The following is a 26,286-nucleotide window of genomic DNA, read 5'->3' on the forward strand; positions in this document are numbered from 1 at the left end:
GTAACTCACCAGTTTCCAAGGCCTGCTCACTCACCAGGGTCCTGTCTTCTCTGCCCTAAAGGATCTGTGGATGCTGTAGGAACCTATGGTATCAAGGGCAGTGTCCGTGCACCCATAATTAAGCACCCAGAACCCCCTCCCAATGCTGTAGACACGGCTGCTGCTGATTGGATGCTTCAGGCTTGCCATTAACATTTTCTCAGATACACAGTGACAGCTCTGAAAGTGTGCCATATATAGCCGGCGTGCCAGCTAACACCCGTAGCTGTTTAAAAAAAGAGAAACTTTTCGAGAGGGGGCATAATAGTAAAGGAACACAATCTTACTCCACTATTGTATGTGCCTCTCATCCTTTGGGCCCCGCAGTGTTGTCTAATCGCACCTGCGTCTGCCTTTGAGCAGACAACGCAAGGTGTAACCAATATTGATCACTTGGTAGTGCTGTATAGCAGATGGGAGTAATTCTGATTGTTATATTGGCTTTGTGATTTTAGTTATGCGTTTTTTCTATTTATGCTGAATGCTGTGCCCATGCAGTAGTCAGAAGGGGTCAATTTCTGTTTATAAAATTAATTGAAAAAATGCCGGTAATGTTCTATGGTTTTTCAGTTCATGAATTGCATTTCAATTCCTTGACTAAACTAAAATGGAAGTGACTAATGGAACTGCTACTCACTTGTAGACTCTTCTCCCATTCGCCTGTTGGCTCTACTTGGTGACTGGAGTATTTTAAATAGGCCTTATTTGTGTCTTGTACTCAGCCTTTTGCTCCCTGTGCATTTACACAAAATGGACATTAAACACTCAACTTGGCTGTATGCAAGTCCAGATGAAAAATTCACATAATAAATAAGTAGAGGGCACGATATGTTCTATCCAGTTTTATTCATTACTGTAATTGGTCTGCCACTTCAGAACTGTAGTAGTGTTACATGATCACTAGGTGGCACTAAATGATTAAAGAACGAGACCTGGCTTATAATATTTATATTCTGTGACAGAGCTATTGTAGTGCTGATTTATACGAGCCCGGTTAATGTTGAATGCATAATTTATTGCACGGTCATTTCTGGTATGTCCATGATTTATTTATTTGCTTGGAAAGTGTTTGCGCTTAGTTCATATAGTTCAGTCTCAGTGTCCTATTCATTTAACAAAACATCAAAGCAAAAGAGCCTCATGAAGCCACCCAGTTAAGTTGGATCACACAAGCGCACACCCAACCAGGCCTGGGTCAAATATGTAATTGTTTTGCTTTAAAATACTTTTCTGAACTTGTGTGGTGTATTTGGACCTATGAAATATAGTCAAAAGACCCCACCTTCTGGTCCTCTTGGTTGGCTCATTTGCACCAGGCAAAATCAGTCAAGCACGGAAAAGTATTTGAATGGAGGGTTTTGTCCAGATGAGACCACTGCAGGAGTGGAGAGTGTGCACATGAGTAAATGGTCTGCATTACTATAGCCCCTTTATCCAAAACGCTGTACAATTGATGCTTCTCATTCTCCCATTCACATCAATGGTGATTGGCTGCTGTGCAAGCTCCAAGGTGCAATTGTGCAATTGGGTTAAGTGTCTTGCTCACTCGGTAACACTTCAACACACCCAGGGCGGGATCGAACCGTCGACCCTCCGACTGCCAGACAACTGCTCTTACCTCCTGAGCCAATGTCGCCCCAAATGGTGAAACAGAACCAGAACGATGTACTTTCAGTTCAAGAGGGAAAGAGGAAGTCTTTGCTCTTTGACATGGCATTGAAGTCTTGCTGCACTGAGGCCATTTATCAGTCTGTTTCTGTCTTTCTTTATCTTGCAGTCTGTGGGTGTTCATGCTGAGGCCCTAAAGTATTACGCAGCAGATTGTAGTTTGTGGGCGTTAGTGTTCATGTGTGTGCATGTGCAAGTTTGAAAGGCCACTACATTAATCCACAGAAATATTATTCACGCTCTCCACTAGAGGGCACTTTTCTGAAAGCCCACATTCATTTGGGATTCAACTCTGTCATTGGAAGTAGCTGAACTCGAGTTTTAAAAATGGAAGAGTTTATTCACATATAAAATAAGTTGAACACATTGTGGAAAAAAGACAAGCAGACTTGTAATAGATCTCAAGGTAATGTTTTTGCAATTACATTATGATTAAGTATACCTACACAATAACAATGAGTCATTTTCCTTGGCAAACGCACATGTGTTACATTATTTAGTCACAAGCTTTTGCCCTGTTTCACTTTGAATCCACAGCAAACTAAGCTTTTTATTGGATAGAATGCAAACAATTTTTTAAGTAATGAATATGCTGTTCTTTAACTGTACACTGAGTGAAGTTTTCTCTGGTGGAAAAACAGCTTCGTCCTTTGCTAACGCTACAGCATTCACCTCAGGACACACAACACCTCAAACCTTGAGTGGATGGGCTACAGCAGCAGAAGACCCTAATAAAGTGGTCACCTCTGTCAAGTATGGTGGTACTGGGGTCCATTATGTTGTTCAAAAGGGCTAGGAGCACTAAACACAAGGACGTCCCATAAACAACTCTATTTAAGATGCTGTATTGATTTGTACCATAACAGTGCAGAGCTTATTACTCATGTCATGTTGGTGCTGTAAGAAAAATAGTTTAAAAACAAATGACAAAGAATTCAAGCACCCATGGGTGATGCAGGCTTCTTCATGGGGAAAAGTTTTAACATTCATGCATGCGGTTGCTGGCTAAAGGCCAGAGGTGGAAAGTCCTGGGGTCAGAAAGTAAAAGTCCTGCCGTGTGTTTCTTCCACCCATGAGCTCAGTCAGCTGATTCCACGAATTAGTTCTACCTCCTGGCTGAAGAATTGTGCTAATAAGCAAATCCAGGCGATTAGAGCAAAATACTTGGGAGGACTTTTACTTCCTGAACTTGGCTTCTCCACCTCTGCTAAAGACGAGGCCTGGCTACGACAGTCACCCTTTCGTGGAGGACCATCGTCCCTGAGCGACCTAGGCATTGTCCATAGCGGGCTCTGAAGCTGTCGGACGGCTGGTTTGCGGAGACGGGCTCTCCTCGGGTTCCGGTTCGGTGGCAGGGGCCGGTTCTGATGCTGGAGCTGCGGCGGTCGATCCGCCGTTGGGCTCCTTGGCGGAGCCGGCGTCTCCTTCCCCGGAATTCCCCGCCTTGTCGGCCGCCCCCTGGACTCCGGGCTGGGCCGCCTCCTCATCTTTGACCAGCTTCACCTCCTCCAGCATCACACTGGTCTCCTCCCCACCCGTTCCCGCAACCTCTTTGTCCCCCTGGCTGGCGTCCCAGTTTCCCGCGCCGTTGGAGCGGGTGGGATAGCTCCCCCGCACCTGGCCCCGGAGGTAGCACAACTTGCAGGCCAGGACTGCCGCAACGACCAGCAGAAGAATGCAGACGATCCCCAGCAGGCCGACTAGTATCAGTAACTGACCCGTCTGATCCTTCCCAATCTCAAACCAAGCAATGCAGATCTTTACTTTGGGCGTTACTGTGCTATGGACGATGGTGGTTCTCTTTGGGGCCGTTGTGGAAGGTTCTGGGCCAGACGTTTTTTTCATTTCTGTCGGGGCAGTATCATTGACCTTGCTCGTAGCCTCCGGCGCATATGTGGCATGAGTTGTATCTTCAAGCACAGGTAGAAATAGCTGACCTCTGGAACGTGTTACCAATCCCATAGCAACAACAAAGTATATAAAGCAGTAGAGTTTGCAGCCGTCCATGTTTGTCTGTAAGGAGAGGGACAGAGAGAGCGCTGTCATTGCCGTTCTGGTGAAGGGCGCGCGGCTGCATGCGCTTATTGCATCACGTCTTTACGGTTACGCTGCATTAGTGTTTAATATGTACTGTACCTGCTATCTACACTCACCCAACACTTTATTAGGAACATTTTTACTTTATTACACCTACCTATTCATGTGATTATCTAATCAGCCAGTTTTTTGGCAGCAGTGCAATGCATACAATTATGTAGATACAGGTCAGGAGCTTCAGTTAATGTTCCCCATCAGAATGGGGGAAAAAATGTGATTTAAGTGACTTTGACCGGTTGTTGGTGGCAGAGAGAGTGTTTGAGTATCTCAGAAATTGCTGATCTCCTGGAATTTTCACACACACTAGTATTTAGAGTTTGCAAAGAATGGTGCAAAAACTAAGAAAATCCAGTGAGCAGCAGACAGAAACGCCTTGTTAATGAGAGACTTCAGAGGAGAAGGGCCAGACTGATCGAAGCTGACAGGAAGGTGACACTAATACAAATAACCACACATTACCACAGTGGTATGCAGAAGAGCATCTCTGAGCACACAACACATCATAACTGACTGTGGCAGTAGAAGTCTAATAAATATCAAATTAAGTGCTCGGTGAGTGTACGTGCGGTCATATCGAAGTGCTATTTCGTGCTTTTCCCCTCTATACTGCAAATATAGATCCCTTGTCTTTGTGGTTTCCAAGCAAAGGATGTGATGTCATTGTGCATCTGCTGATGTGGCTAATTATAGTGCCGCAGTCACTGAGTCACGCTATACCGCACACGCTCACAGTGCAAAACAGGTGCACGCCAGCCCCCAGCTCTGCCACCATGGTCTGCCGCGGATCACGTTCGCTTTCATCGCCGTGTCTCGGGGTCTCTGTCCTGCTGGACGGCGGAGACCTCTTTATGACCCAACACCCACCACCGGTCACTGGCAGAACTCACCCTCACCCTGACTAAAAACGGGAAGGAACACTGGAGACATTCAACTTCAGGAGTTTGTTTGGAGCAAAACGGGTAAGGAGCCCACAGAAGTGGCTCTGTATCAAACGGTGATGAAGGGGTTTGTTTCTACTAAACAAGAGAAACCCCCCCCCGCCCCCAAATTGTTAATTTACAGTAATGTTAAGCTTTCATTTTACTTCAGCTTTCTCAACAAAACCTCAGTGGCAGAAAAATCTACCTCCCGTTGTGTTCAGCTTATGACAGGACACATCCTAAATCAGGGTTCTGCCCATAATTATTCTTTCACAAAATGTTGAAAAAAATAAATAAATAAAAAACTTTTTCTTGGAAGGTTGTCATAATCATGGAAAGTAGGGATGCTCCGATCTGGATTTTTGGGGCCAATACCGATAAAAATAAATAAATAAATAAATTTAAAAAAAACGATCGGTGCCTCACAAAGATACATATTTGTCTGCAATGTCGCAGCTTTTCAATGAAAAAATAAAACAATAGCCTGGCATTTATATTGTGGATAAGATAACTTTATAGGCATAATAATGGTGTTTTGTCTTTAGGTTGTGTTTATTTCAATGAAGCAAATTATATTTCCTTTTTTCCTTGAAATGATTGATGCGCACAACAAATGGATGCACGTTAAAACTTGTGGCTACGCATTAATTTAATTAACGGGATGTCAGTAGAGGAATAGACTGTAGACCATTACTTAGCCTATTAATAATACTAATAATAATAATAATCTTCCCAGAGTGATTCTTTACTAATGTCCAGATTTGTTAATTTGTACATTAATAATTATTATTTGTTATAATGCGTGCTGTTGTCAGTACTAGAAGTATATTCTGAGGTAAATAGGCATTTTGTGCAAGTCGATAATGGTCATTGTGACCATGTCTTACCTGAGATAGGCCCCTTGGGTGTGGTTGGTCAGTCTCTGGGGATCGGCAGGAGTTGGGGTGTATAGATCACTGTAGGGTCGGTAAACAGTGGCGACGCCTGTGGCAGACTGAGGGCGAAAGCATTGGCAGACTTGTTAAGTGGACCTGTGCATGACACAAGTAACTGCTGCTGGAACCACAAGGCCCGAGTATGACGCATTTCCTGCCCCCGCCCCCCCATGTTTGCTGCTGTATTTGAGGATATGTGAACACCAGCTCTGCATGAATGGTCGACTTGGGCAGGTGGTGGAAGGATGGGGTTTTTTTCGGCAACAGTTGGCTGATTTAAACACTTAATGCTGTTTGCAAAAAGTATGTTCCTCTTGTTTCAGGGATGTGTTCACACAGAAAATGTGTTTATTTGCAGCAAAACAGATTTACTGTCACTTCCTATCCTGTCAGCAAATGCACATGGTTCTGTTAATGTGATAATGCCCTTAACCAACGTCTTTGGCCCCACCGGATTACTACACTTCCTCTGGGCTACGTCTGTCTGTCTGACTATCTGTCTGTCTGCTTGCCTGTCGCACTTCTCTGTGGCATTTGTGACCGAGGCAGTGGCCAGCGTTGTAATACTTGGGCGTAAACCTGTCTCCCTCCCTGTGCCCTCACAGGTTTAAGACGGGTCAGATCAATGGTGACCTGCTCATCTACCATGTGCTGCTCACCCTCAAGCCCTACTATGCCAAGCCCTACGAGATCGTGGTGGACCTGACCCATGCCGGGCCCAGCAACCGCTTCAAGACGGACTTCCTGTCCAAGTGGTTTGTGGTGTTTCCGGGCTTCGCCTACGAGAACGTGGCAGCCATCTACATCTACAACTGCAACTCGTGGGTGAGGGAGTACACCAAGTACCACGAGCGGCTGCTCACGGGCCTGAAGGGCAGCAAGAAGCTGCTGTTCATCGACTCGCCGGGCCGCCTGGCCGAGCACGTGGAGCCCGACCAGCAGAAGCTGCCTGCGGCCACGCTGGCCCTGGAGGAGGACCTCAAGGTCTTCCACAACGCCCTCAAACTGGCCCACAAGGACACCAAGGTCTCCATTAAGGTGAGTCGAGAAGAGTGCGGGGACCGGTCCCATTCTCCCACTCGTGTTTCTTCTCTGTCGATGAATGTTGTGATGTGAGAGCGTGACAGAAATTTGAGCAGATATGATCTCCTCCTCCCCCCGCAGGTGGGCTCCACAGCCGTGCAGGTGACGTCGGCGGAGCGCACGCGCGTCCTGGGCCAGTCCGTCTTCCTCAACGACATCTACTACGCCTCGGAGATCGAAGAGATCTGCTTGGTGGACGAGAACCAGTTCACCCTGACCATCGCCAACCAGGGCACGCCGCTCACGTTCATGCACCAGGAGTGTGAGGCCATCGTCCACTCCATCATCCACATCCGCACGCGCTGGGAACTGTCCCAGCCTGACTCCATCCCTCAGCACACCAAAATCCGCCCCAAAGACGTCCCCGGCACCCTTCTCAACATCGCCCTGCTCAACCTGGGCAGCTCCGACCCCAGCCTGAGGTGAGCATCCCCAGGAGGGCTCTGCTGTGGGCGCACTTCCTGCCTACCACGGTGGCGCTTCCTGATTTGAGTCAAAAGAGCACGTACCATATTGTAGATTGTCTATGTTTGGCCACTTTTACTGTAATGTCAGCGTGTCCAAGCCCACGTCTTTGAGAAAAGGGGAAAAACGTGTTGAGTCACCCGCTCTTGGGCATCTTTGAGTTTGAGATTTGTGTAAAAAGTGAAGGGGAAGTGTAGTGTTGCATGAGATCCAGCCCCCGCAGGCAGCTGCCAGACAGACCATCTCACTCAGACGTATCCGTTTCTTGCACCCTGATTTCCCTTATTACTGCTACTTCCTGGCTGAAGAATTGTGCTAATAAGCAATTCCAGGTGATTGAAACAATCACCTGAACCTGGGTACTTTCTGAACCTGGGTTTTCCACCTCTGGTCTCACTGCCTCCCTGTGTGACCCTGGCAGGTCAGCGGCCTACAACCTGCTCTGCGCTCTCACCTGCACCTTCAACCTCAAGATCGAGGGCCAGCTACTGGAGACGTCCGGCCTCTGCATCCCAGCCAACAACACACTCTTCATCGTCTCCATCAGCAAGACGCTGGCGGCCAACGAGCCCCATCTCACGCTCGAGTTCCTGGAGGAGTGCATCTCCGGCTTCAGCAAGTCCAGTCAGTACACCCCTCCCCGAACACCAGCTGCTTCTGTTACCAAAACACACTCACATTTAACATTAAATTATTAATTATGCAGCTGCTCTTTCTTTGCTTAGCTGAGGCTTTTTTATAGAATATGAATGTCACATGAAATCATAATAATTTAACTTCTTTTTGAATATTTTTTATTCAAGTGTTACTAACTTAAAAAGTTTAACTTTCAATCTATTTTCAAGGGTTCCAATGCTGTGACTTATATTATACTGTGCTCAGTATACACCGATGAGCCAAAACATTATGACTACCTGCCTAATATGCTGTTGGTCCTCCACGTGCCGCCAAAACAGCTCTGACCCTACTCTGCAAGACCTCTGAAGGTGTGCCTTGTGATATATGGCAACAAGCATTAGCAGCAGATTCTTTAAGTCCTGTAAGTTGCGAGGTGGAGCCATCGTGGATTGGACTTGTTATTCCAGCACTTCCCACCAATGCTCAATCGGATTGAGATCTGGGGAATTTTGGAGGCCAGAGCAACACCGTGAACTCTTCATCATGTTCCTGAAACCATTCTCAAATTGTGCAGTGTGGCAGGGCACATTATCCTGCTGAAAGAGGCCACTGCCATCAGGGGATACCCTTCCCATGAAGAGGTGTACCTGGTCTGCAACAGTGTTTCGATAGGTGGGACATGTCAAACTGACGTTCACATGAATGCCCTGACCCAGGGTTTCCAAACTGAACATTGTCCAGAGCATCACACTCCCTACACTGGATTGTCTTCTCCCTGTGCATCCTGGTGCCATCTCTTCCCCTGGTAAACGGTGAACACGTACCTGGCTGTCCACATGAGAAGAAAAAGAATATGGGCTTCATCGGAACAGGCAACCTTCTTCCATTGCTCTGAGGTCCAGTTCCTAGGCTTGTGTGCCCATTGGAGGGACTTTCAATGGTGGGGGGTTAGCATGGGCACTCTGACTGTTCTGCAGCTACGTGGCACCATACACAGCAGGGTGCAATGCACTGTGTTTTGTGACACATTCCTCCTGTAACCATCATTCAAATGTTCTGCGACTTGTGCCACAGTAGCCTTTTTGTCGGTTTGGACCAGACGGGATAACCTTCGTTGCCCTCACGCATCAATGAGCCTTGGGCTCCCAACACCTTGCCGCCGGTTCATGTTTGTGCCTCCTCGGACCACTGTCATAGGTAGTCACCACTGCTGGCTAGGAGCACCCTACAAGCCTTGCCGTTTTGGAGATCCAACCCAGTCGTCTGGCCATAACAATTTAGCCCTTGTCAAAATTGCTCAGATGTATGCCTGCCCTTTTCCCCCCACATGCAACACATTGACTATGAGAGCCAACTGTTCGCTTACCATTCAAGATATCCCAGACCTTGACTTGTGCTGTTTTCATGGGATAATCAACATTATTTGCGTCATCTATGGGTGGTCATAATGCTTTGGCTGATCGGTCGGTGTATGTTTGTGTTGGTCAGCTCTCCCATGTAAAAATTTGAACTTCAATATCTCACCCTTTTGAAAACCAATCTGATAATTTATCACCCTTAGATACTATTGACTGTGGGAGTAATGAGAGTCTTTGGCATGCAGGCAGACAGCCATCACTATCGAGCCAACCTACTGTTTTCAGTGTTATTTATGTGAGCAAGTTAACTTGTAACATTAGACCAAATTCAAAATGTTGATTCATTGTTCACCACTTCTTCCCTGTGTTCCCGCCCTGAGGCCTGACGGGAGAGGCTTTCACGCGGCCCTGACTCTCCCACACTCTGCTCTGCAGGTATCGAGCTCAAGCACCTGTGCCTGGAGTACATGACGCCCTGGCTGCTCAACCTGGTGCGCTTCTGCAAGCACAACGACGACGCCAAGCGCCAGCGCGTCACCGCCATCCTGGACAAGCTCATCACCATGACCATCAATGAGAAGCAGATGTACCCCTCCATCCAGGCTAAGATCTGGGGCAGCCTGGGACAGGTCAGTGGGTGAGGGCCCACATGCCCTCCAGATGTGGGCACAGGAACCCATCTCACCTTGTGCTACAGTTCTTCCACGATATATGGGGCAGCCTGTAGTGTAGTTGCTAAGGTACATGACTGTGGCCCAGAAGTAGCCACAATAAGATCTGTCCTTGACTCACATTGCTCCCCAGGCACCGCATGGTGGCTGCCCACTGCTCCTAAGTAACTAGGATGGGTCAAATGCAGAGGACAAATTACCCCACTGAGCTCAATAAATATCTTCATCTTCTAATACTCAGGATCAGGATTTTTATCAATAAGCTTGTTGGGTTTGATTAAGTGTTTGGCTGCAGGCGTTCTTGTTGAAAATAAGTGTTTTCTGTTCCCGTGATGATGGCTGATGCTGTAAATGAATCGCCAGAATGTTCTATTTGCTGACGGTCGTTCTGTCATTTTTAATAACGGTCAAGTGCCATTAATTTTTACTGCTGCAGTTACAGGAATCAGGAGATATTTAGTTGAAGAGTAATTATGAGGCTTGGTGTAAGGACAAGGGCATTCTGCCATCTACCCCTGGAAACCGCCCTCCCCCCCTCCCATGCCATAGATGCTAGCGTCTTGTTGGATGGGGTTGTTCAAAAATCCTTACATGTTATTTTTCTTCTTTTTTTTTTCCATCAGCATCATGCAAACTATTTTTGAGAGATTAATGTCTTTTTTCCTCACCCTTCCCTTTAGATAACGGACCTCCTGGACGTGGTGCTGGACAGCTTCATCAAGACCAGCGCCACAGGCGGCCTGGGCTCCATCAAGGCCGAGGTGATGGCCGACACCGCCGTGGCACTGGCCTCGGGGAACGTCAAACTGGTGTCCAGTAAGGTGAGCGCCGCTCCCAGCATCTCCTCTATCCTCCCGCTTACCCAGCCTGTTCTCAGACAGTGATAGCCAAGGCTAATGGCTCGCTAATGGACAAGCAGCTCCTCTATCTTTTCCCCAACCCAACCTGGCCTCAGACAGCTATGATATTACATTATATTTTTCCAAAACGGTGCATATCAAGGTCATTCAACAAACAACCAAACACGTCTGATAAGGTACTTTTCATATAGGATTGGTTGTAAGGTCATGAACATGTTCTGTAGACAAGGTAGATGGGCCAAGTCTGTAACTACCATACCAAGACAACTTGATGAACTACAGTACTGGGACAAATATATTTGCAAAACTTCTAGATTAAGGTATAAAATAGAGGGGGGTGAAAATAGACAGGCGAAAAAGAAGTGATAATTGGTGAGGGGACTCCTGCAAAGGAGTCAAGGTACAGTGTGGAGAGATGAGTCTGCAAACTAAGATCGAAAATTGGCAACGATCAGTTCTTAGGGGATGGGGAGGTCATTCCACCACTATGGAGCTAGGGTGGAGAAGCTCCGCAGTCAGGACAAGCGAGAGCCGTTCACGCGGCTGGCAGGATGAGCAAGTCAGCCTGTGGCAGCAGAGCAGAGTGGTCGAGCCGGTGTATAGGGTTGAATTATGTCCTGTAGGTAGGGAGAGGCTGTCTTGTTGGCTGCAGCATAGGCCAGAGTCAGAACTTTGAATCTGATCTCTGCAGCTATTGGTAGTCAGTGGAGTGACTGTAGCAGGGGCGTGATGTGAAAATTTTGGAATGTTCAAGATGAGTCAGGCCAAGATATCCAAGGCTAAGGGCTCGCTAACGAGTTAGCATCTCCTCGATCCTCTCCCTAACCCAGCCTAGCTTCACACGGCTATGTCAAATATGCAAAATCTGCTCAGTGGTTAGCGAATCAAACGTTTGACGAGGACTGCTTCTACCCCGGTCGCATTCCTCCAGGTGATCATTAGGATGTGCAAGATCATCGACAAGACGTGCCTCTCACCCACGCCCACTCTGGAGCAGCACCTGATGTGGGACGACATCGCCATCCTGGCGCGCTACATGCTGATGCTCTCTTTCAACAACTCGCTGGACGTGGCCACCCACCTGCCCTACCTCTTCCACGTGGTGACCCTCCTGGTGGCCACGGGGCCCCTGTCACTCCGCGCCTCCACTCACGGCCTGGTCATCAACATCATCCACTCCCTCTGCACCTGCTCCCAGCTCAACTTCAGTGGTGAGAGACCCCTCTCCCACCCGCAATGGAACACGTATACTTTCTTTCCAGCACTTTTTAGCACTTTTCAAGCAAGTGCTTCACAAAACGATAAAAGGGTTCGCGAAAAAGTAAAAATTGCAATAAAAGCAGTTACAAAAAGTTAAAATATGTATGAAAAAATAATAAAGGCAGCAATAAGATGATCAGTAATAAGAAGAATGGTAAGAACAAGGTGTCAGTCAAAAAGAGAGTACCACTTCATGAATTAAATATTAGCCGAAAAAAGAAAGAAAAAAAAGGGTCTTTAGGCGAGATTTAAAGCAAGCCACTTAATAGGCAGTTATAGTAGTCAAGGGTAGGCTATTCCAGAGTCTGGGAGCCTTAAGTGAAAAGATCTTCCTTGGATTTCATCTGAGACTTTGGAACAAGACAGAATACTTTTATTCCGTAGCAGTGTTTTCAAATGTCGAACACTGCAATGGTGTGACCTGTGTGCTGAGTGTGCTGATAATGGATAATGGGTCATTTGCATGTTAGACTAATGTCCTGACACGTTATTAACATTAAAGGTCACTATAGATGCAGTGATGCTTTTGAACAGAATAGGGGTGTTAACCCTGGGTTGTAGGTCCAGTTCCCACCAAACTGGCTCTCTAAAATCCGGCTACCTTATCATTCTTATTACTGATTGGCTACAAAATGACCTTGCATTCCCATTGTACATTAATTCCCCATTTCATCACCGAAAATGAGAATTTAATTCTCAGTGCACATACCTGGTTATATAGAGGTGCAGTAATTTGTTTCCTTCATGCTGAAGGCATTTTGCGGGATGAATCGGTTGTTGAAAAGGTCGTTATCTGCATTTCTGTCCACCAAAAAAAGAAAAACAATCATCCTTTTTTTCCTCCGCTGGAAGCATCAGTGTTTTGGTGCCAGCAAATGGGGGAAAAAACTGTTCTCTTTGGGGTGAAATGCAAGATAGTGGATTAAAATGAGAAAATGGCTGCCTGCATGTTTTGTACAGTAGTGGCCGATGGACTTGGGTCCCTGACGCATGTTTGTGGATGTTCCCCTGCAGAGGAGACTAAGCAGGTTCTGAGGCTCAGCCTGACCGAGTTCTCCCTGCCCAAATTCTACCTGCTCTTCGGCATCAGCAAGGTCAAGTCTGCCGCGGTCATCGCCTTCCGCTCCAGCTACCGGGACCGCTCCTTCTCCCCGGGGTCTTACGAGAGGGAGACGTTCGCCCTGTCCTCTCTGGAGACCGTCACCGAGGCCCTTCTGGAGATCATGGAGGTGAGTATATAACCGCCATACATACCAGTACATAGTTTACTGTGTCTCTGTGCACCAAAATACACACTGCACTAGGGAACTAATCCATTGTAATTAATGACAGCAGCTCCACTGTAGCTATTGCGTACATTCATTTCCATATAGTAAATTGATTTTAATGAGAAATGTAGCTTTTTTTTATTTATTATTTAACTCCACACAAATTATAAAGTGGGTGGCTATTCTCATCGGCTACATCATCACAGTCTGTAATGTAGCTAGCCCCAGTTTGAATCTTATGAGCAAATATAGTTTAGCTAACTGAACCAGAGCATCATTCAAAAATGAGTGAAAACATCATAGTTGTCGACATCGAATGTGAAGTGAGCTAGCAAAACACAACAGTCTGCTGTCAGATTTATTAATGGCTGACGTTGATGGCTGCAGTGGAGCCGTGCTGTAATACACACTGCAATACAAAATATCCCTTCTGACCCATCAGTGCATCTATGGAAATGCCCCCCCCCCCCCCCCTATCTCAAAGAACTCCTCACCCCAGAACCCTCCACTCGAAACCTTCGCTCTGCCAACACCAACCGCCTCTGTCCCCACAAGACCAAGCTCTGCACCATGGGCGACCGAGCCTTCTGCTCGGCTGCTCCCCGCCTGTGGAATGCCCTCCCTGACTACCTGAGAGCACCACAGACCACTGATGCTTTTAAAAGAGGGCTAAAAACCTACCTGTTTACCAAAGCTTTTTCTTAGTTTTTACATTTTATACATGCCATTGGGTGTTTTATTCCCTGTTTTTACCCTGTAGCACTTTGAGATTTGGTCTCCAAATGTGAAGTGCACTACAAATAAAATGCATTATTATTATTATTATTATTAATTTTCTAGTGTGCTTTGTGATACACATTGCACTGTCTACAGTGAACACACTAATACACACTGCTCTATATCTAGTGTACACACTAATAGACAGTGCACTGTCCCTAGTGTACACACTGCACTATAACTAGTGTACGCACTGATATACACTGCACTATAACTAGTGTACACACTGATACACACTGCACTATATCTAGTGTACACACTAATACAGTGCACTATATCTAGTGTACACACTGATACACACTGCACTATGACTAGTGTACACACTAATACACACTGCACTATAACTAGTGTACACACTAATACACACTGCACTATAACTAGTGTACACACTAATACACACTGCACTATATCTAGTGTACGCACTGATATACACTGCACTATAACTAGTGTACGCACTGATATACACTGCACTATATCTAGTGTACACACTGCACTATATCTAGTGTACACACTAATACACACTGCACTATAACTAGTGTACACACTGATACACACTGCACTATAACTAGTGTACACACTAATACACACTGCACTATATCTAGTGTACACACTAATACACACAGCACTATAACTAGTGGACACACTAATACACACTGCACTATAACTAGTGTACACACTAATACACACTGCACTATATCTAGTGTACACACTAATACACACTGCACTATATCTAGTGTACACACTGATACATACTGCACTATATCTAGTGTACACACTAATACAGTGCACTGTCCCTAGTGTACACACTGATACACACTGCACTATAACTAGTGTACACACTAATACACACTGCACTATATCTAGTGTACACACTAATACACACTGCACTGTCTCGAGTGTATGCATAAATACACTTTGCACTGTTACTATGGTGTACAGGCAGTGCACTCATAACTGTCCCTAATGTGCATAGCTGTGCTACTGCACTTTTCCCAGAGCCCCAGCAGTATGCACAACACTAATCTTACACATCTTACACTGTACATGTAATTATAGCAGGCCTGCTGCCCCCTGTGCAGTTTAGTACAACAGTACACTGTGTATGGCCTTGATAGTAAGCACATTGATATGTGTGATGCTCTCCAGCACACACACCAGTGCTCACATTGGCCTGCCCTGTATTATTGGCCACTATCTTACTGCGCACTGTACTGAACCATGCGGCCATTGCAGGCACATAACACTACTACCCTCCAGAGCTGCTGGGCAGTGAACTCTTAGCATTAGCTTGTTCCACATTTTATTTCCTGTTGCTGCTGTATTGCATGCGTTCATAAATTATTTATGCATCACACATCTGTTTTTTCCAGGAAGTAGCCTGGTGTGCAGCTTGCAGGTGTCATGAAAACTTACAAAAATGTATATGGACAAATTTAATAGGGCAGTCACATTCTTCTGCTGTTTTTTTTTTTCTGTACACTACTTGGAGCCTCTATGAAGTGTTCTGGTTTTATATTCTACATACGTATGTACACAGTTAAAGTATCTCTCTCCTGCTCCAATAGGCCTGCATGAGAGACATCCCATCATGCAAGTGGCTAGACCAGTGGACGGAGCTTGCGCAAAAGTATGTACACACAATTGCTCATCATTAACAAGCTATTTCTTTTGACCCAGTTCTCTGAAAATAGCTGTATGAATTGGAAAAACATTATCACTTTTCAGTTAACCATTTTAAACAGGACTGTAAGCCTCATCCTTTGTGCTTTGTCGAGTTCATGAACAGGCGTGTGGAGGTCAAGTGGTACATTTCTTCAATAAAATGTAGCTGTGAAGACCACTGGCCCACATGCATATTTTTCATGTTTTTAAGCTTTCCATATCATTCTGGAGCTTTTGAAATGTGCTCCACACTGATCCAAGTAGAACAATTCCAATTTTGGTATGCATATTTTATGGTCTAACAGCTATGTTTTTTTTGCTGTTTGTAACATAATTTCCCATGTGACACGACATACGTTTTTGCATAATTATCTGATGACTTTGCTAAATGTTAAAATGGAGAGCTGACCACCAGAGGCGCAGGGAGAGGGTGATGCTTTTGGGCCTTTAAGTAATATTGAGGAGGATTTGCTTCTGAAATTTTTCATTTCAATTTTTAGCATGACCCCTTAATGGCCAATAAGTCAGTTTCACATTAAGCCAGCTGCATAAATACACTTTTATCAAGAGTGAAATTGTATGTAAAACAGAATTAATGTGGTGATGTGTAACTCTTCATCAACCAAGGGTAGCAGTTGGTTTGTAGTTAGAACATTGGTGCACATTAGGGGTATGTCACAGTATGTCATAATTCAGCGATGAAGTCAACACAGTAGGTGTGTCCTGACTGTCGATGGGTCTGGCTTGGTGGATGTTTACTTTCATAGGTGTGTTGCCTTGATTTTGTATGTGTAGAAGGTGTGCTATCTGAAGTGAGTGTGTTTGGAGTACTTGGTGAAGTTTGAGGTGTGGTTTTGCTCCAGCTCCTACCCTGGCACTGAGACCCCTCCCCTTTTCTTTGCGTGCAGGTTTGCGTTCCAGTACAATCCGTCCCTGCAGCCGAGGGCCCTAGTGGTGTTCGGCTGCATCAGCAAGCGCGTCTCACACGGGCAGATCAAACAGATCATCCGCATCCTCAGTAAGGCAAGTCCGCTGCTCAGCATTGACAGGGTGTGTTTCCGCCGTTCCGACACCTCCTCACTCTATCGCTCCCGCCCTGTCCCCTCCTCTCCTCCCCATCCCCCTCTACCGCCACTCCCTCCCAAACTTATCTCCCTCCTCCCAGCCCCATCCCATCTCCTTCCCTGACACTCCCACTCTCTACCTAACCCCTCCCCCTCCTCTACCTAACCACTCCCACAGTGCATGCACAAAAGATACAGCACACATGTAGCACAGTGTAGCGTGGCCTGTTCTCCACAATCATATTTCTAACCAGATGCCAAACCCTGTAATTTTGTCCATTTGTATTTTCGATTGTGAAAGTACTCCTCCAGGGTAATGCAGAACTTGTCTGATGTCATATGTTTCTGCCGTGTTATAGGACAGAGCATGCATATTTCTCACTCGTGTTCTATTATCCAATTGGGTTTCAGAGGTGGTGTCAGTGCTGTGCAGTGTGTTGGTCACATTTTAAAGGAAGAGTTGCTTATAAATGCTTCATGAAGCAAATGTAAAACATTCATAAACCTAGCATAATGGCTTCATTAACCATACATAAGCAAATGTCATACTTCATAAAGGGAGACCTAACACATTCTTATGCAATGCGCTATACCAAATGTGACACAACCAAGAATGTCACCTGACTAAAGCTCAATTGTTACAAAGGGTGAAATAAAACACTTATTTAGGATGCTAGGCTAAATCTGGCATAACGCATGGGGCCGTATTTTCCGGCTGACATCTGCTGTGTTGCTTGCTGGTGTGCTGTTGATTTTGCATTTTCTTGAAGATCCAGATGCCTCTGCCAATTTCGGGGCTCGTCTCACATGGAAGTGGACATCTAGAAAATGTTAATGAACCATAGATATTTCTGAAGGAAAGGATGACACGACTGCTGAGGCCTTTTAATGATACTGGTTACTGACCAATGTGTTTCAACTAAAGATTTGAGTTTATTTGTGAAGGTGAATGAGATATGAAATATAAAGTAAAGGAGAGTAGCAGCAGTTGGATAACACATTGGTCAGTAACCAGTATCATTAAAACACTTTCAAACAAACTTGATTCTGTGGTATCTTTATTTTGAGAGAGACCGGAGGGCGCAAAAACCACTCGCTAGCTAACCTCGCTGTGCATTTTATTCTTTCAGATTAAAAGTCTGCTCCGTTGAAAACAATACTAGGCTACTGTGTCTGACTAGATCATTGAGTGCAGCGAAATGAAAGTATGTGCAGAAGAATACTATATTAAACATCTATGTATAGATTATAAAGCAAGACCATAGCTTCAGGAATGCTGAAAAGGCTTAACTTTAAAGGACATGCAGAAGAATTCTACATTAAGCATCTATAGCTGACTTATAAAGCAATACCTCAGCATTATGACAATGGCATTGAAAAGGATGTCACTGCTGGATGAATGAAGGGAAGTTCAGCATTAATTACAACTTTGGTTTTTGGGTGGAAAGTAAGATTTAGGTGTGTTGTAAGAAGATTCAGTCAGAAACATCACCTCCGCACCCTGACGAGTGGAAGGCTGAGACTGGCTGAAGTCCATGACATCTTGTGAGCCAAGAGTAGGCTATAGTATTTAAAATGCATTTGCATCATTCATTTCTCTTCGACATCATTGGTTATGTCACATTTGGTATAACACATTGCATAAGAAGGTGTTATGTTTCAAGAGTGTTTAACCAGAGTTGAACAAAATGAAGTTGAGGAACTTGCACATTTGTGTGTTGCTTTGGATTGAAGCTGTCTGCTAAATGACTAAAATGTAAAAACTTTTATTTGCTTTTTATTTTAAAGAAGGTGTCATTAGGTTCGGGCACCATTTTTAAATTAGTCTCATAAAAGAGCAGCCATTATGGTAGTCAGCTTCCTAGGATTAGTGACTGTTTTATTTAACCACAAGCTTGTTCCAAAGACTAACAAGTTAGGACACCAACAGTGTTATCTTAAAGTTAGGACACTTGGGATTTTACCAAGTTAGGATGCTTCTATTATACACGTTTCCTTCTTATACACTTATAAGCATAGGAACTTTTGTTCTTAAATGGCAATTTTCTTAAATCAGGTCCGAACTGAAATGACCATGTTAACATTGCAGATAAGATTTCAGAGTTCGGAAGTTTCTAGAATACGCCCCAGCTCCCCTTCTCTGCAGCACTGTGAAACCGTGTGGAGTACTCTTCCCTTTGACCCCCTGCTTACAGCTTCACCCACCTCCACTCCAGTCATTAACCAACTCTTGTGCTCTGCCAACAGGGTCTAGAGAGCTGCTTAAAGGGCCCAGATAATTACAACAGCCAGGTGCTAATAGAGGCCACTGTCATTGCCCTGACTAAACTGCAGCCGCTTCTCAACAAGGTACGAGGACAAGCCCCCACTGTGGGTCACAGCTAGCTCCTGGGAATACTCACCTGGCTGTCGAGTTTCTCTCCTCTAAGTCTCATTGCTGTGTGTGTGTGTGTGTGTGTGTGTGTGTGTCTGTGTATGTATGCGCGGTGTGTGTGTGTGTGTGTGTGTGTGTGTGTGTGTGTGTGTGCGTGTGTGCGCGTGTGTGCTTGTCTGTCTGTCCGTCTATCTGTCTATATTTTTCTGTGTATGAAATGCATTTTGTTTGAAGGTTTGAAATGAGGATCAGATAGAGGGTAGTCACGTGCAGTATTGTCCAATATGAACTGTACTGAAATCTGAAGAATGAGGAAGTGATGTCAGTGAGCCAGGTGTTGTGGGTGTGTGGGTAAGATGTCAGTAGCCCTCAGGACTGGGTCCTGGGTGAGTGTTATGGAGGGTCAGTCGCCCTCAGGAGTGAGTGTTATAGAGGGTCAGTCGCCCTCAGGAATGAGTGTTATAGAGGGTCAGTCGCCCTCAGGAGTGAGTGTTATGGAGGGTCAGTCGCCCTCAGGAGTGAGTGTTATAGAGGGTCAGTCGCCCTCAGGAATGAGTGTTATAGAGGGTCAGTCGCCCTCAGGAGTGAGTGTTATAGAGGGACAGTCGCCCTCAGGAATGAGTGTTATAGAGGGTCAGTCGCCCTCAGGAGTGAGTGTTATAGAGGGTCAGTCGCCTTCAGGAGTGAGTGTTATAGAGGGACAGTCGCCTCAGGATTGGGCGTTGTAGAGGCTGTGTGTGACGCTCTTGGCCTTGCAGGACTCGCCCATGCACAAGGCCCTGTTCTGGGTGGCGGTGGCGGTGCTGCAGCTGGACGAGGTGAACCTGTACTCAGCCGGGACGGCGCTGCTGGAGCAGAACCTGCACACTCTGGACAGCCTGCGTGCCTTTAACGACAAGGTAATGCACACGCACACACACAAATGTGCACACACACACACACACACGCACACACAAACGTGCACACACACACACACACACAAACACACACACACACACATACACGCACGCACACACAAACGTGCGCACACACACACACACACCCACAAACACACACATACACACACGCACACACAAACGTGCACACACACACACACACACACACATAAACGTGCGCACACACACACACACACACACACATAAACGTGCACACACACACACATATACACTCACACACACATACACACACGCACGCACACACAAACGTGCACACACACACACACACACATGCAAACATGCGCTCACACACATACAACAAATGTAAACATCCACAAAAGCATACATGCACATATGCACGCACTGAAATTCACGCATACAGGCAAACAAACATGCAGAAACACACACTCAGACATCTGCACACACACACACATATAAAATGCACACATACACTCTGTGACCTCTTTATTGGGTATTCATGAGACTTATTGTTGACTTGATGTCGGTGGATAGAGGATGAAAAACGTCAGCAAGACCACGTGATTTATTTATAGGTGCCCAGTTCCAGTACAAGGAATTTACAGTGAACATGGACAGGAGCATATAAAACAATAAATAAACAAATTAAAAACTGATTAAACTTTGTTTCTCCCCACAAATTAACAAGCCATTTCCCTAAAATGTTATGTGGTTTGTTTTTCTTTTGCATTGCCTGTAGTCCTCCCCGGTGTCTCTACACGGACATTTAGTTTGATTCAGTTCGATGCACAAGATGGTATTACAGTTTTTCACGGGACAGCATTTCAGTTCATGACGCAAATTATTTTGGTCTTCAAGGTCTAACCACTTCAAGGTTTAAAATGCTGTGTGTTCAGAAATGCTCTTCTGCATATTACTGTTATAACTTGTGGTTATTTGAGTTACTGTCGCCTTCCTGTCAGCTTGAGCGGATAACAAGGCCTTTACACCCACAGACTGGATGCTTTTTGTTTCTCGCACAATTCTCTGTAAACTGTAGAGACTGTTGCGCTATACCAGGGTTGATCTGGACAACAACTGACCATGTCTGCATGCTTTTATGCATTGAGCTGCTGCCACATTATTGGCTGATTAGATATTTACATTAGCAGGCTGGCTTACGGGTGTACCTAATAAAGTGATCACTGACTGAACATTGAGCACCCTTTATCTTATTGCACTCTCTCGCACGCTGACAATCAGGCTTAACTAAAAGGTTGTGCCCACTGACCACAATGTATTAAGGGTACAGTACTATATATATATACAGAGACAATCTTTTCGCATATGCACAAATATACAAGCAAACCCACTAACACAAGCTTGGATGCATTTACAGCCCCCACCCACTGAACCACAGAAAGTGGCACATTTAACTGCTGCCCTGTCCAAAATGCTTGACTGATGCATTAAATAAGTTCATGAGAATAAGTAATCAAAGATTAATAAACGCTGGCTTTCTGAAGGCAAGCCTTCTTGGTTCTTTGGTTCACTGAACCCACAAAATGGTCACAAGTGATGTAGGTTTTTTGGTAAAGTCCCTAACCCCTCCCCTTCCCCCTCAGCTCTCTGTTAACATGGACAGTGGTCAAAGCGTAGCTTAAATGGAGAGAATAGTGAAGGAAAGGGAGAGGGATTGCGGAGCAAAATAATTAATAAAAAAACTGGCAACTAACTCATTTAGAAGATCAACAGGGTTCTCAAAAGGTGTCAGGGCTTTTGGCTCGGTCTCAAAGAGGCAGATTTGTGGGCTCAGAGGTTGATAACGTCATCCGATAATTATGCAAAAACATGTGTCGTCGCGAGAAATCGTTTTACGAACAGCTTGGGAAAAGAGCTTTTTGACTCTTAAAATATGCACGCTTAGTCCAAAATGTACTTTTTAAAACTTGAATCATTATGGAAGACGAATCTCAAAGCTCAGAAACAGCACCTGGGCCTTTCAGGCTGTTTGCCTATGGAGAAAGACTCGCACATATCCGTGTTAGGCCTATTTGAACAAAGACCTTGACGATTAATGTAATCTCGTACAATGTACGAGGTGAGCTTGTGTTTCTTTCCCGGGAGAGTGCTAATGCTGTATGAATAGTGCTGTGATGTACAGACACAGCCCCTGGCATTTACTCTGTTAGTTTTTTCTCTAACACTTTCCACTAAATGCCTCTTGCATGTTTACTTAACTTGTGCTGTAAGTGTTATTGAGGACTTTAAATATCATTTCCTGGCACAAATAGCTCTCACTATTGCGGAGGAAGTTTGAACAGGAAGGGCAGCCACTGGTTTTACAGTGTTACAACTACCAGTCAATGGCAGAATAAAGTCAAGCGTCTCTATTGAATCTGTATCTGTATCATTGAGGCCGTTGTGCCATTGCCTCTTAAAGCAGTGAAAACGGTCAGAGAGCAATTCTGCCGCTTATCGCCCCGGGTTCCCCTGTCTCAATGGTTACGCATGCCGGTTTGGCGCCGTGCTCACGGGATTCCCACTTTTCCTTCCAGAGCCCAGAGGAAGTGTTCATGGAGATCCGAAAACCGCTGGAGTGGCACTGCAAGCAGATGGATCACTTCGTGGGCCTCAACTTCAACTCCAACTTCAACTTTGCACTAGTGGGCCACCTGCTGAAAGGTACTCGTCGCGGCCGGCCAATCGCTAAGCTGCTTCGATGCTTCTGTCAGTGTGTGATGTCATCTCAGAGCAGCGCTCTATTGCAATACAGAGGCAGTATTTCCTGTAGTCTTTACCTCTGCTTTCTGATGAGGTCACGTCGCCAAACACCTTCACAGGCTGCTGCCACCTTAACGTGCATTGAGCGTCTCATGCTGGTAACCTTTGACCTTGCAGGGTACCGGCACCCCTCCCCCACCACAGTGGCGCGGACGGTGCGAATCCTACACACGTTGCTCGCCCTGGTGGGGAAACACTTAAACTGCGACAAGTTTGAGGTGAACACCCAGAGCGTGGCCTACCTGGCAGGTGAGTTAGACCACGTCCTCTGAGCGCACTGCCTTTCTCATAATTTCACCAAGAGCAGAAAGGTACCATAATACTGTTGGCCTAGGTTATGTTACTTTGAACAATTTTATAACATGGTAGAGTGTACCTCGTCTTAGCGTGGGTAGCATGTTATGTTACACTGCTAATTCATGTTCTAGCCCAAAACGTCGTCAGATGTACTGTAGACCCTGTGGCTGGGGGCTCTGGTGGTTTTTGTTGTTACTCACAAATTAACTGATCAATTAAACTGGTTGATAACACATATTACACAGAACAAGTTGGTTTAACTTTTTAAATATAAAAACAAAGCCCAGAAGAATCTGCCCACCTCGGCAGCTGTGCTGTAATGGGTTAGTATGCTCGTTTAATAGGCCCTCAGTGTCGTGATGTCACTTGTGTGGGTGTGGGCTGTGATGTCATGGAGTCTCGCGTCTGCACAGCTCTGCTCACCGTCTCGGAGGAGGTGCGCAGCCGCTGCAGCCTGAAGCACAGGAAATCGCTGCTGCTCTCCGAGGTCGCCATGGAGAATGTTCCCATGGACACGTACTCTGTGCATCCCAACGACCCCAGCTGCAGGTCAGTGTGCATCTGGTATACCCCCCCCCCCCCTCCTTTGGGCATGTTGATGGTCAGACCCAGAGGTGATGCTTTTGGCTGAATCTCTGATGCCACTGTACTCAAACCCACAGAGGTCGTAATTTTGCCGTGACATCCTGCTGTTGGTGCACGACATAACAGTACATGCGGCCATTGGACTCGCTGAATTATGACTCTTTACAGCGACTGTGACAGAGCCACATTAAAATGAGTTAGCCTCTTGCTTGAATTATGCATGTGTGTACTGAACAATTTATTTATTTTGCTGTTGGCTGATATAGTATCATGCTGCTGAAGCCTGACTGAGCCTTAGATTAATACTTATCAGACATGTTCAGTACAGTGAAACCTGTCTAACGCAGGCACTCAGGGGAGTAATGAAAACGGTTTAGGTGACCGCCATACAAACGTGACGCCAAGGTTGGTTTCATTGTATTTGTGAACAAGACAACCATTTCCTCTGCAATTTTCTGAGCTCAACGAGCCGCACACGGTGGGATGTTTGTGAAAGTTAACCGATACTATTTACTTTCACATAGGCTAGTAAACCTGTGATCCATAATTCAGATAATATGATGGCAGCACACCCTCAAATTCCAATCTGGCATGAGATTTCATGGGTTTCTTTTATTACTGGGTTACATGTGGGTTACTTTTACTTTATTGAAGTAAGCTAACAATTATTTATTTCATTTAATAAGTAAGAACAATAGAAACCCCTGAACTTTAGGATAATGCGATTCAGTGAAAGAAGTCAGCCAATGCTCAAGAAAAAAAAACGACCGTGGCGACCGTGAAGCAGAGAAATGCATAGAGAAAAGCGAAAGGAGTACCAAAAATGGCCACCTGTGTTTCGGTTGGGTTGGGTCCCCAGTTCTCATTTAGACAGTGGAGTAAATGCTTTTCACTTCTGCAATTGTGTGCCTCACCCCGGGTGCTCCTTCTCCCCTTGGCCCTCAGGACTCTGCGCGAGAGCCAGCCCTGGGCGTCCCCCAAAGTGGAGCGTTACCTGGTGGCCAGCTACCCCATAGTGGGGCAGATAAGCCCCCGTACGCGCAAGTCCATGAGTCTGGACATGGGGCAGCCCTCCCAAGCCAACACAAAGAAGCTGCTTGGTAAGGTCAGCCATTTTGGCTCCAGTGTCTGTACTTTCACTTCACAGATTCCGATGTGGATTTGTATGGTGTGAAGGTGTCTAATGAAGGTCCCGGTTATTTCCACAGGGCCGTTTCCTTCGGTCCCACTGATGCAATGTTTTTACCCACCTCTCTCTATCGCTCTCCTAGGCACGAGGAAGAGTTTCGACCACTTGATTTCAGACACGAAAGCACCAAAGAGACCAGAGATGGAATCCGGCATCACCACGCCCCCCAAGATGCGGAGAGTGGCCGAGAACGATTACGAAATAGGTGAGCGCCTTGTGGAGTTTTCCAATGGTGAAATTGAGCTGAAGTGATGAACAGGCTAATGTTAATGTCCCATTTGTAACCCTCCGTCCACTGCAGAGACCCAAAGAATAGCAAATTCACAGCACCACCACCTCCGTAAGGTGTCTGTGTCGGAGTCCAACGTGCTGCTGGATGAGGAGGTTCTCACTGACCCTAAGATCCAGGCCCTGCTCCTGACTGTCTTGGTGAGCTGTTTTTTCTCTCTTTCTCTCTCTTTCTCTCACTCTCTCTCACTCTATAACTCTCTCTCACTCTCTCTTTCTCTCTCTCTCACACACAGAGACACAAATGCATTTAGCTTTACCCATCAATTACCATGAATTAAAATGATGTTTTATGTTAGTTTTTAGAATATATATTTTAATCTCAGTCTGCATATGGTGTGCTGTTCTCCAGGCCACGTTGGTGAAGAACACGACGGATGAATTTGACCAGAGGATCCTCTATGAGTTTTTAGCTGAAGCTAGCGTTGTCTTCCCAAAGGTCTTTCCAGTTGTGTAAGTCTCTTCATAGATTTCCCCTTTCTGTTTCACCTACAAAACACAGCTTTTATGAGCAACATGTATTTTATCTCATGTCTCAAGAGTGAATTACAGTAACAGAGGATCGGTGAGTCTTAATATTGAAAGCCTAAGCTTAAGCCAGGACAATAGGCAGTAACAATAGACTCCCTGCCAAAATGCCTTCTGTATCTGTGGATCTTTATCAGTGGAATCTTCTTTTGTGGTGAAATAAAAGCTCATTTGTTCCCGTTGAGTGTGTTTGGAGGGTTGCGAGTTGGGTGGTTTGTCCTCAACCTTTTTTTTTTTTTTTACTATTTCTTTGGTTCCCTTGGAGAGATTCTTCTAGAGAAATGCCCTGTATACTGTTACAGAATTTGTGTGTCGCTTGCTGCTGCTTCCTGTTTGTTTCTGTTGTACTTTCCTCTGGTGTTCTCTCAAGTGTATCAGAGCACATTTCCACCCGCAGCAGAAATATCATTGTTAAATTTGGTGTTGGTGCTTTTGCTGCTTTCATGTGACACCTGCGTGTCCATCAAACTCCTTAGTTCAAACTGACTCCTCTTCAACTGCACCTAGTTCACATGCTGTTTGAGCTCAGTCTGACATGAATTTTCTGCTTCAATCTCCGCAGTTCGCAGTAAACATTATTTGAATTTGAATTTGTGTGGTTTT

General features: G+C 45.5%; 2 protein-coding genes across 2 annotated transcripts in view; one reads left to right on the forward strand and one right to left on the reverse strand.

Moving 5' to 3' along the window:
- The window catches only part of nf1b (neurofibromin 1b), a 118,072-nt gene that overhangs the window by 80,885 nt on the left and 10,901 nt on the right, over window positions 1-26,286 (forward strand). Inside the window, exons 35-52 of the mRNA XM_061247852.1 lie at window positions 6,265-6,697; window positions 6,824-7,164; window positions 7,629-7,831; window positions 9,619-9,812; window positions 10,535-10,675; window positions 11,646-11,925; window positions 12,989-13,203; window positions 15,585-15,646; window positions 16,590-16,731; window positions 18,993-19,094; window positions 19,878-20,018; window positions 22,571-22,697; window positions 22,914-23,045; window positions 23,507-23,642; window positions 24,624-24,778; window positions 24,950-25,072; window positions 25,169-25,296; window positions 25,508-25,608. Of these exons, the coding sequence (XP_061103836.1) occupies window positions 6,265-6,697; window positions 6,824-7,164; window positions 7,629-7,831; window positions 9,619-9,812; window positions 10,535-10,675; window positions 11,646-11,925; window positions 12,989-13,203; window positions 15,585-15,646; window positions 16,590-16,731; window positions 18,993-19,094; window positions 19,878-20,018; window positions 22,571-22,697; window positions 22,914-23,045; window positions 23,507-23,642; window positions 24,624-24,778; window positions 24,950-25,072; window positions 25,169-25,296; window positions 25,508-25,608 (3,156 nt within the window). The remainder of the gene's footprint in view (window positions 1-6,264; window positions 6,698-6,823; window positions 7,165-7,628; window positions 7,832-9,618; window positions 9,813-10,534; window positions 10,676-11,645; window positions 11,926-12,988; window positions 13,204-15,584; window positions 15,647-16,589; window positions 16,732-18,992; window positions 19,095-19,877; window positions 20,019-22,570; window positions 22,698-22,913; window positions 23,046-23,506; window positions 23,643-24,623; window positions 24,779-24,949; window positions 25,073-25,168; window positions 25,297-25,507; window positions 25,609-26,286) is intronic.
- On the reverse strand, window positions 2,027-5,756 carry LOC133133678 (skin secretory protein xP2-like). Its single transcript, XM_061249825.1, has 2 exons — window positions 5,612-5,756; window positions 2,027-3,720 (listed from the first exon to the last, which is right to left on the reverse strand). Exon 2 carries the CDS (start codon window positions 3,712-3,714, stop codon window positions 2,977-2,979), a length of 738 nt encoding a protein of 245 aa, XP_061105809.1. The 5' UTR covers window positions 3,715-3,720; window positions 5,612-5,756; the 3' UTR covers window positions 2,027-2,976.

The sequence above is a fragment of the Conger conger genome, chromosome 7 (genome assembly GCF_963514075.1).
Source record: "Conger conger chromosome 7, fConCon1.1, whole genome shotgun sequence".
Taxonomy (NCBI): domain Eukaryota; kingdom Metazoa; phylum Chordata; class Actinopteri; order Anguilliformes; family Congridae; genus Conger; species Conger conger.

What these genes read in the sequence shown, in the direction of transcription:
- LOC133133678 (XM_061249825.1), bottom strand. Translation starts at nt 3,714, where the DNA reads ATGGACGGCTGCAAACTCTACTGCTTTATATACTTTGTTGTTGCTATG.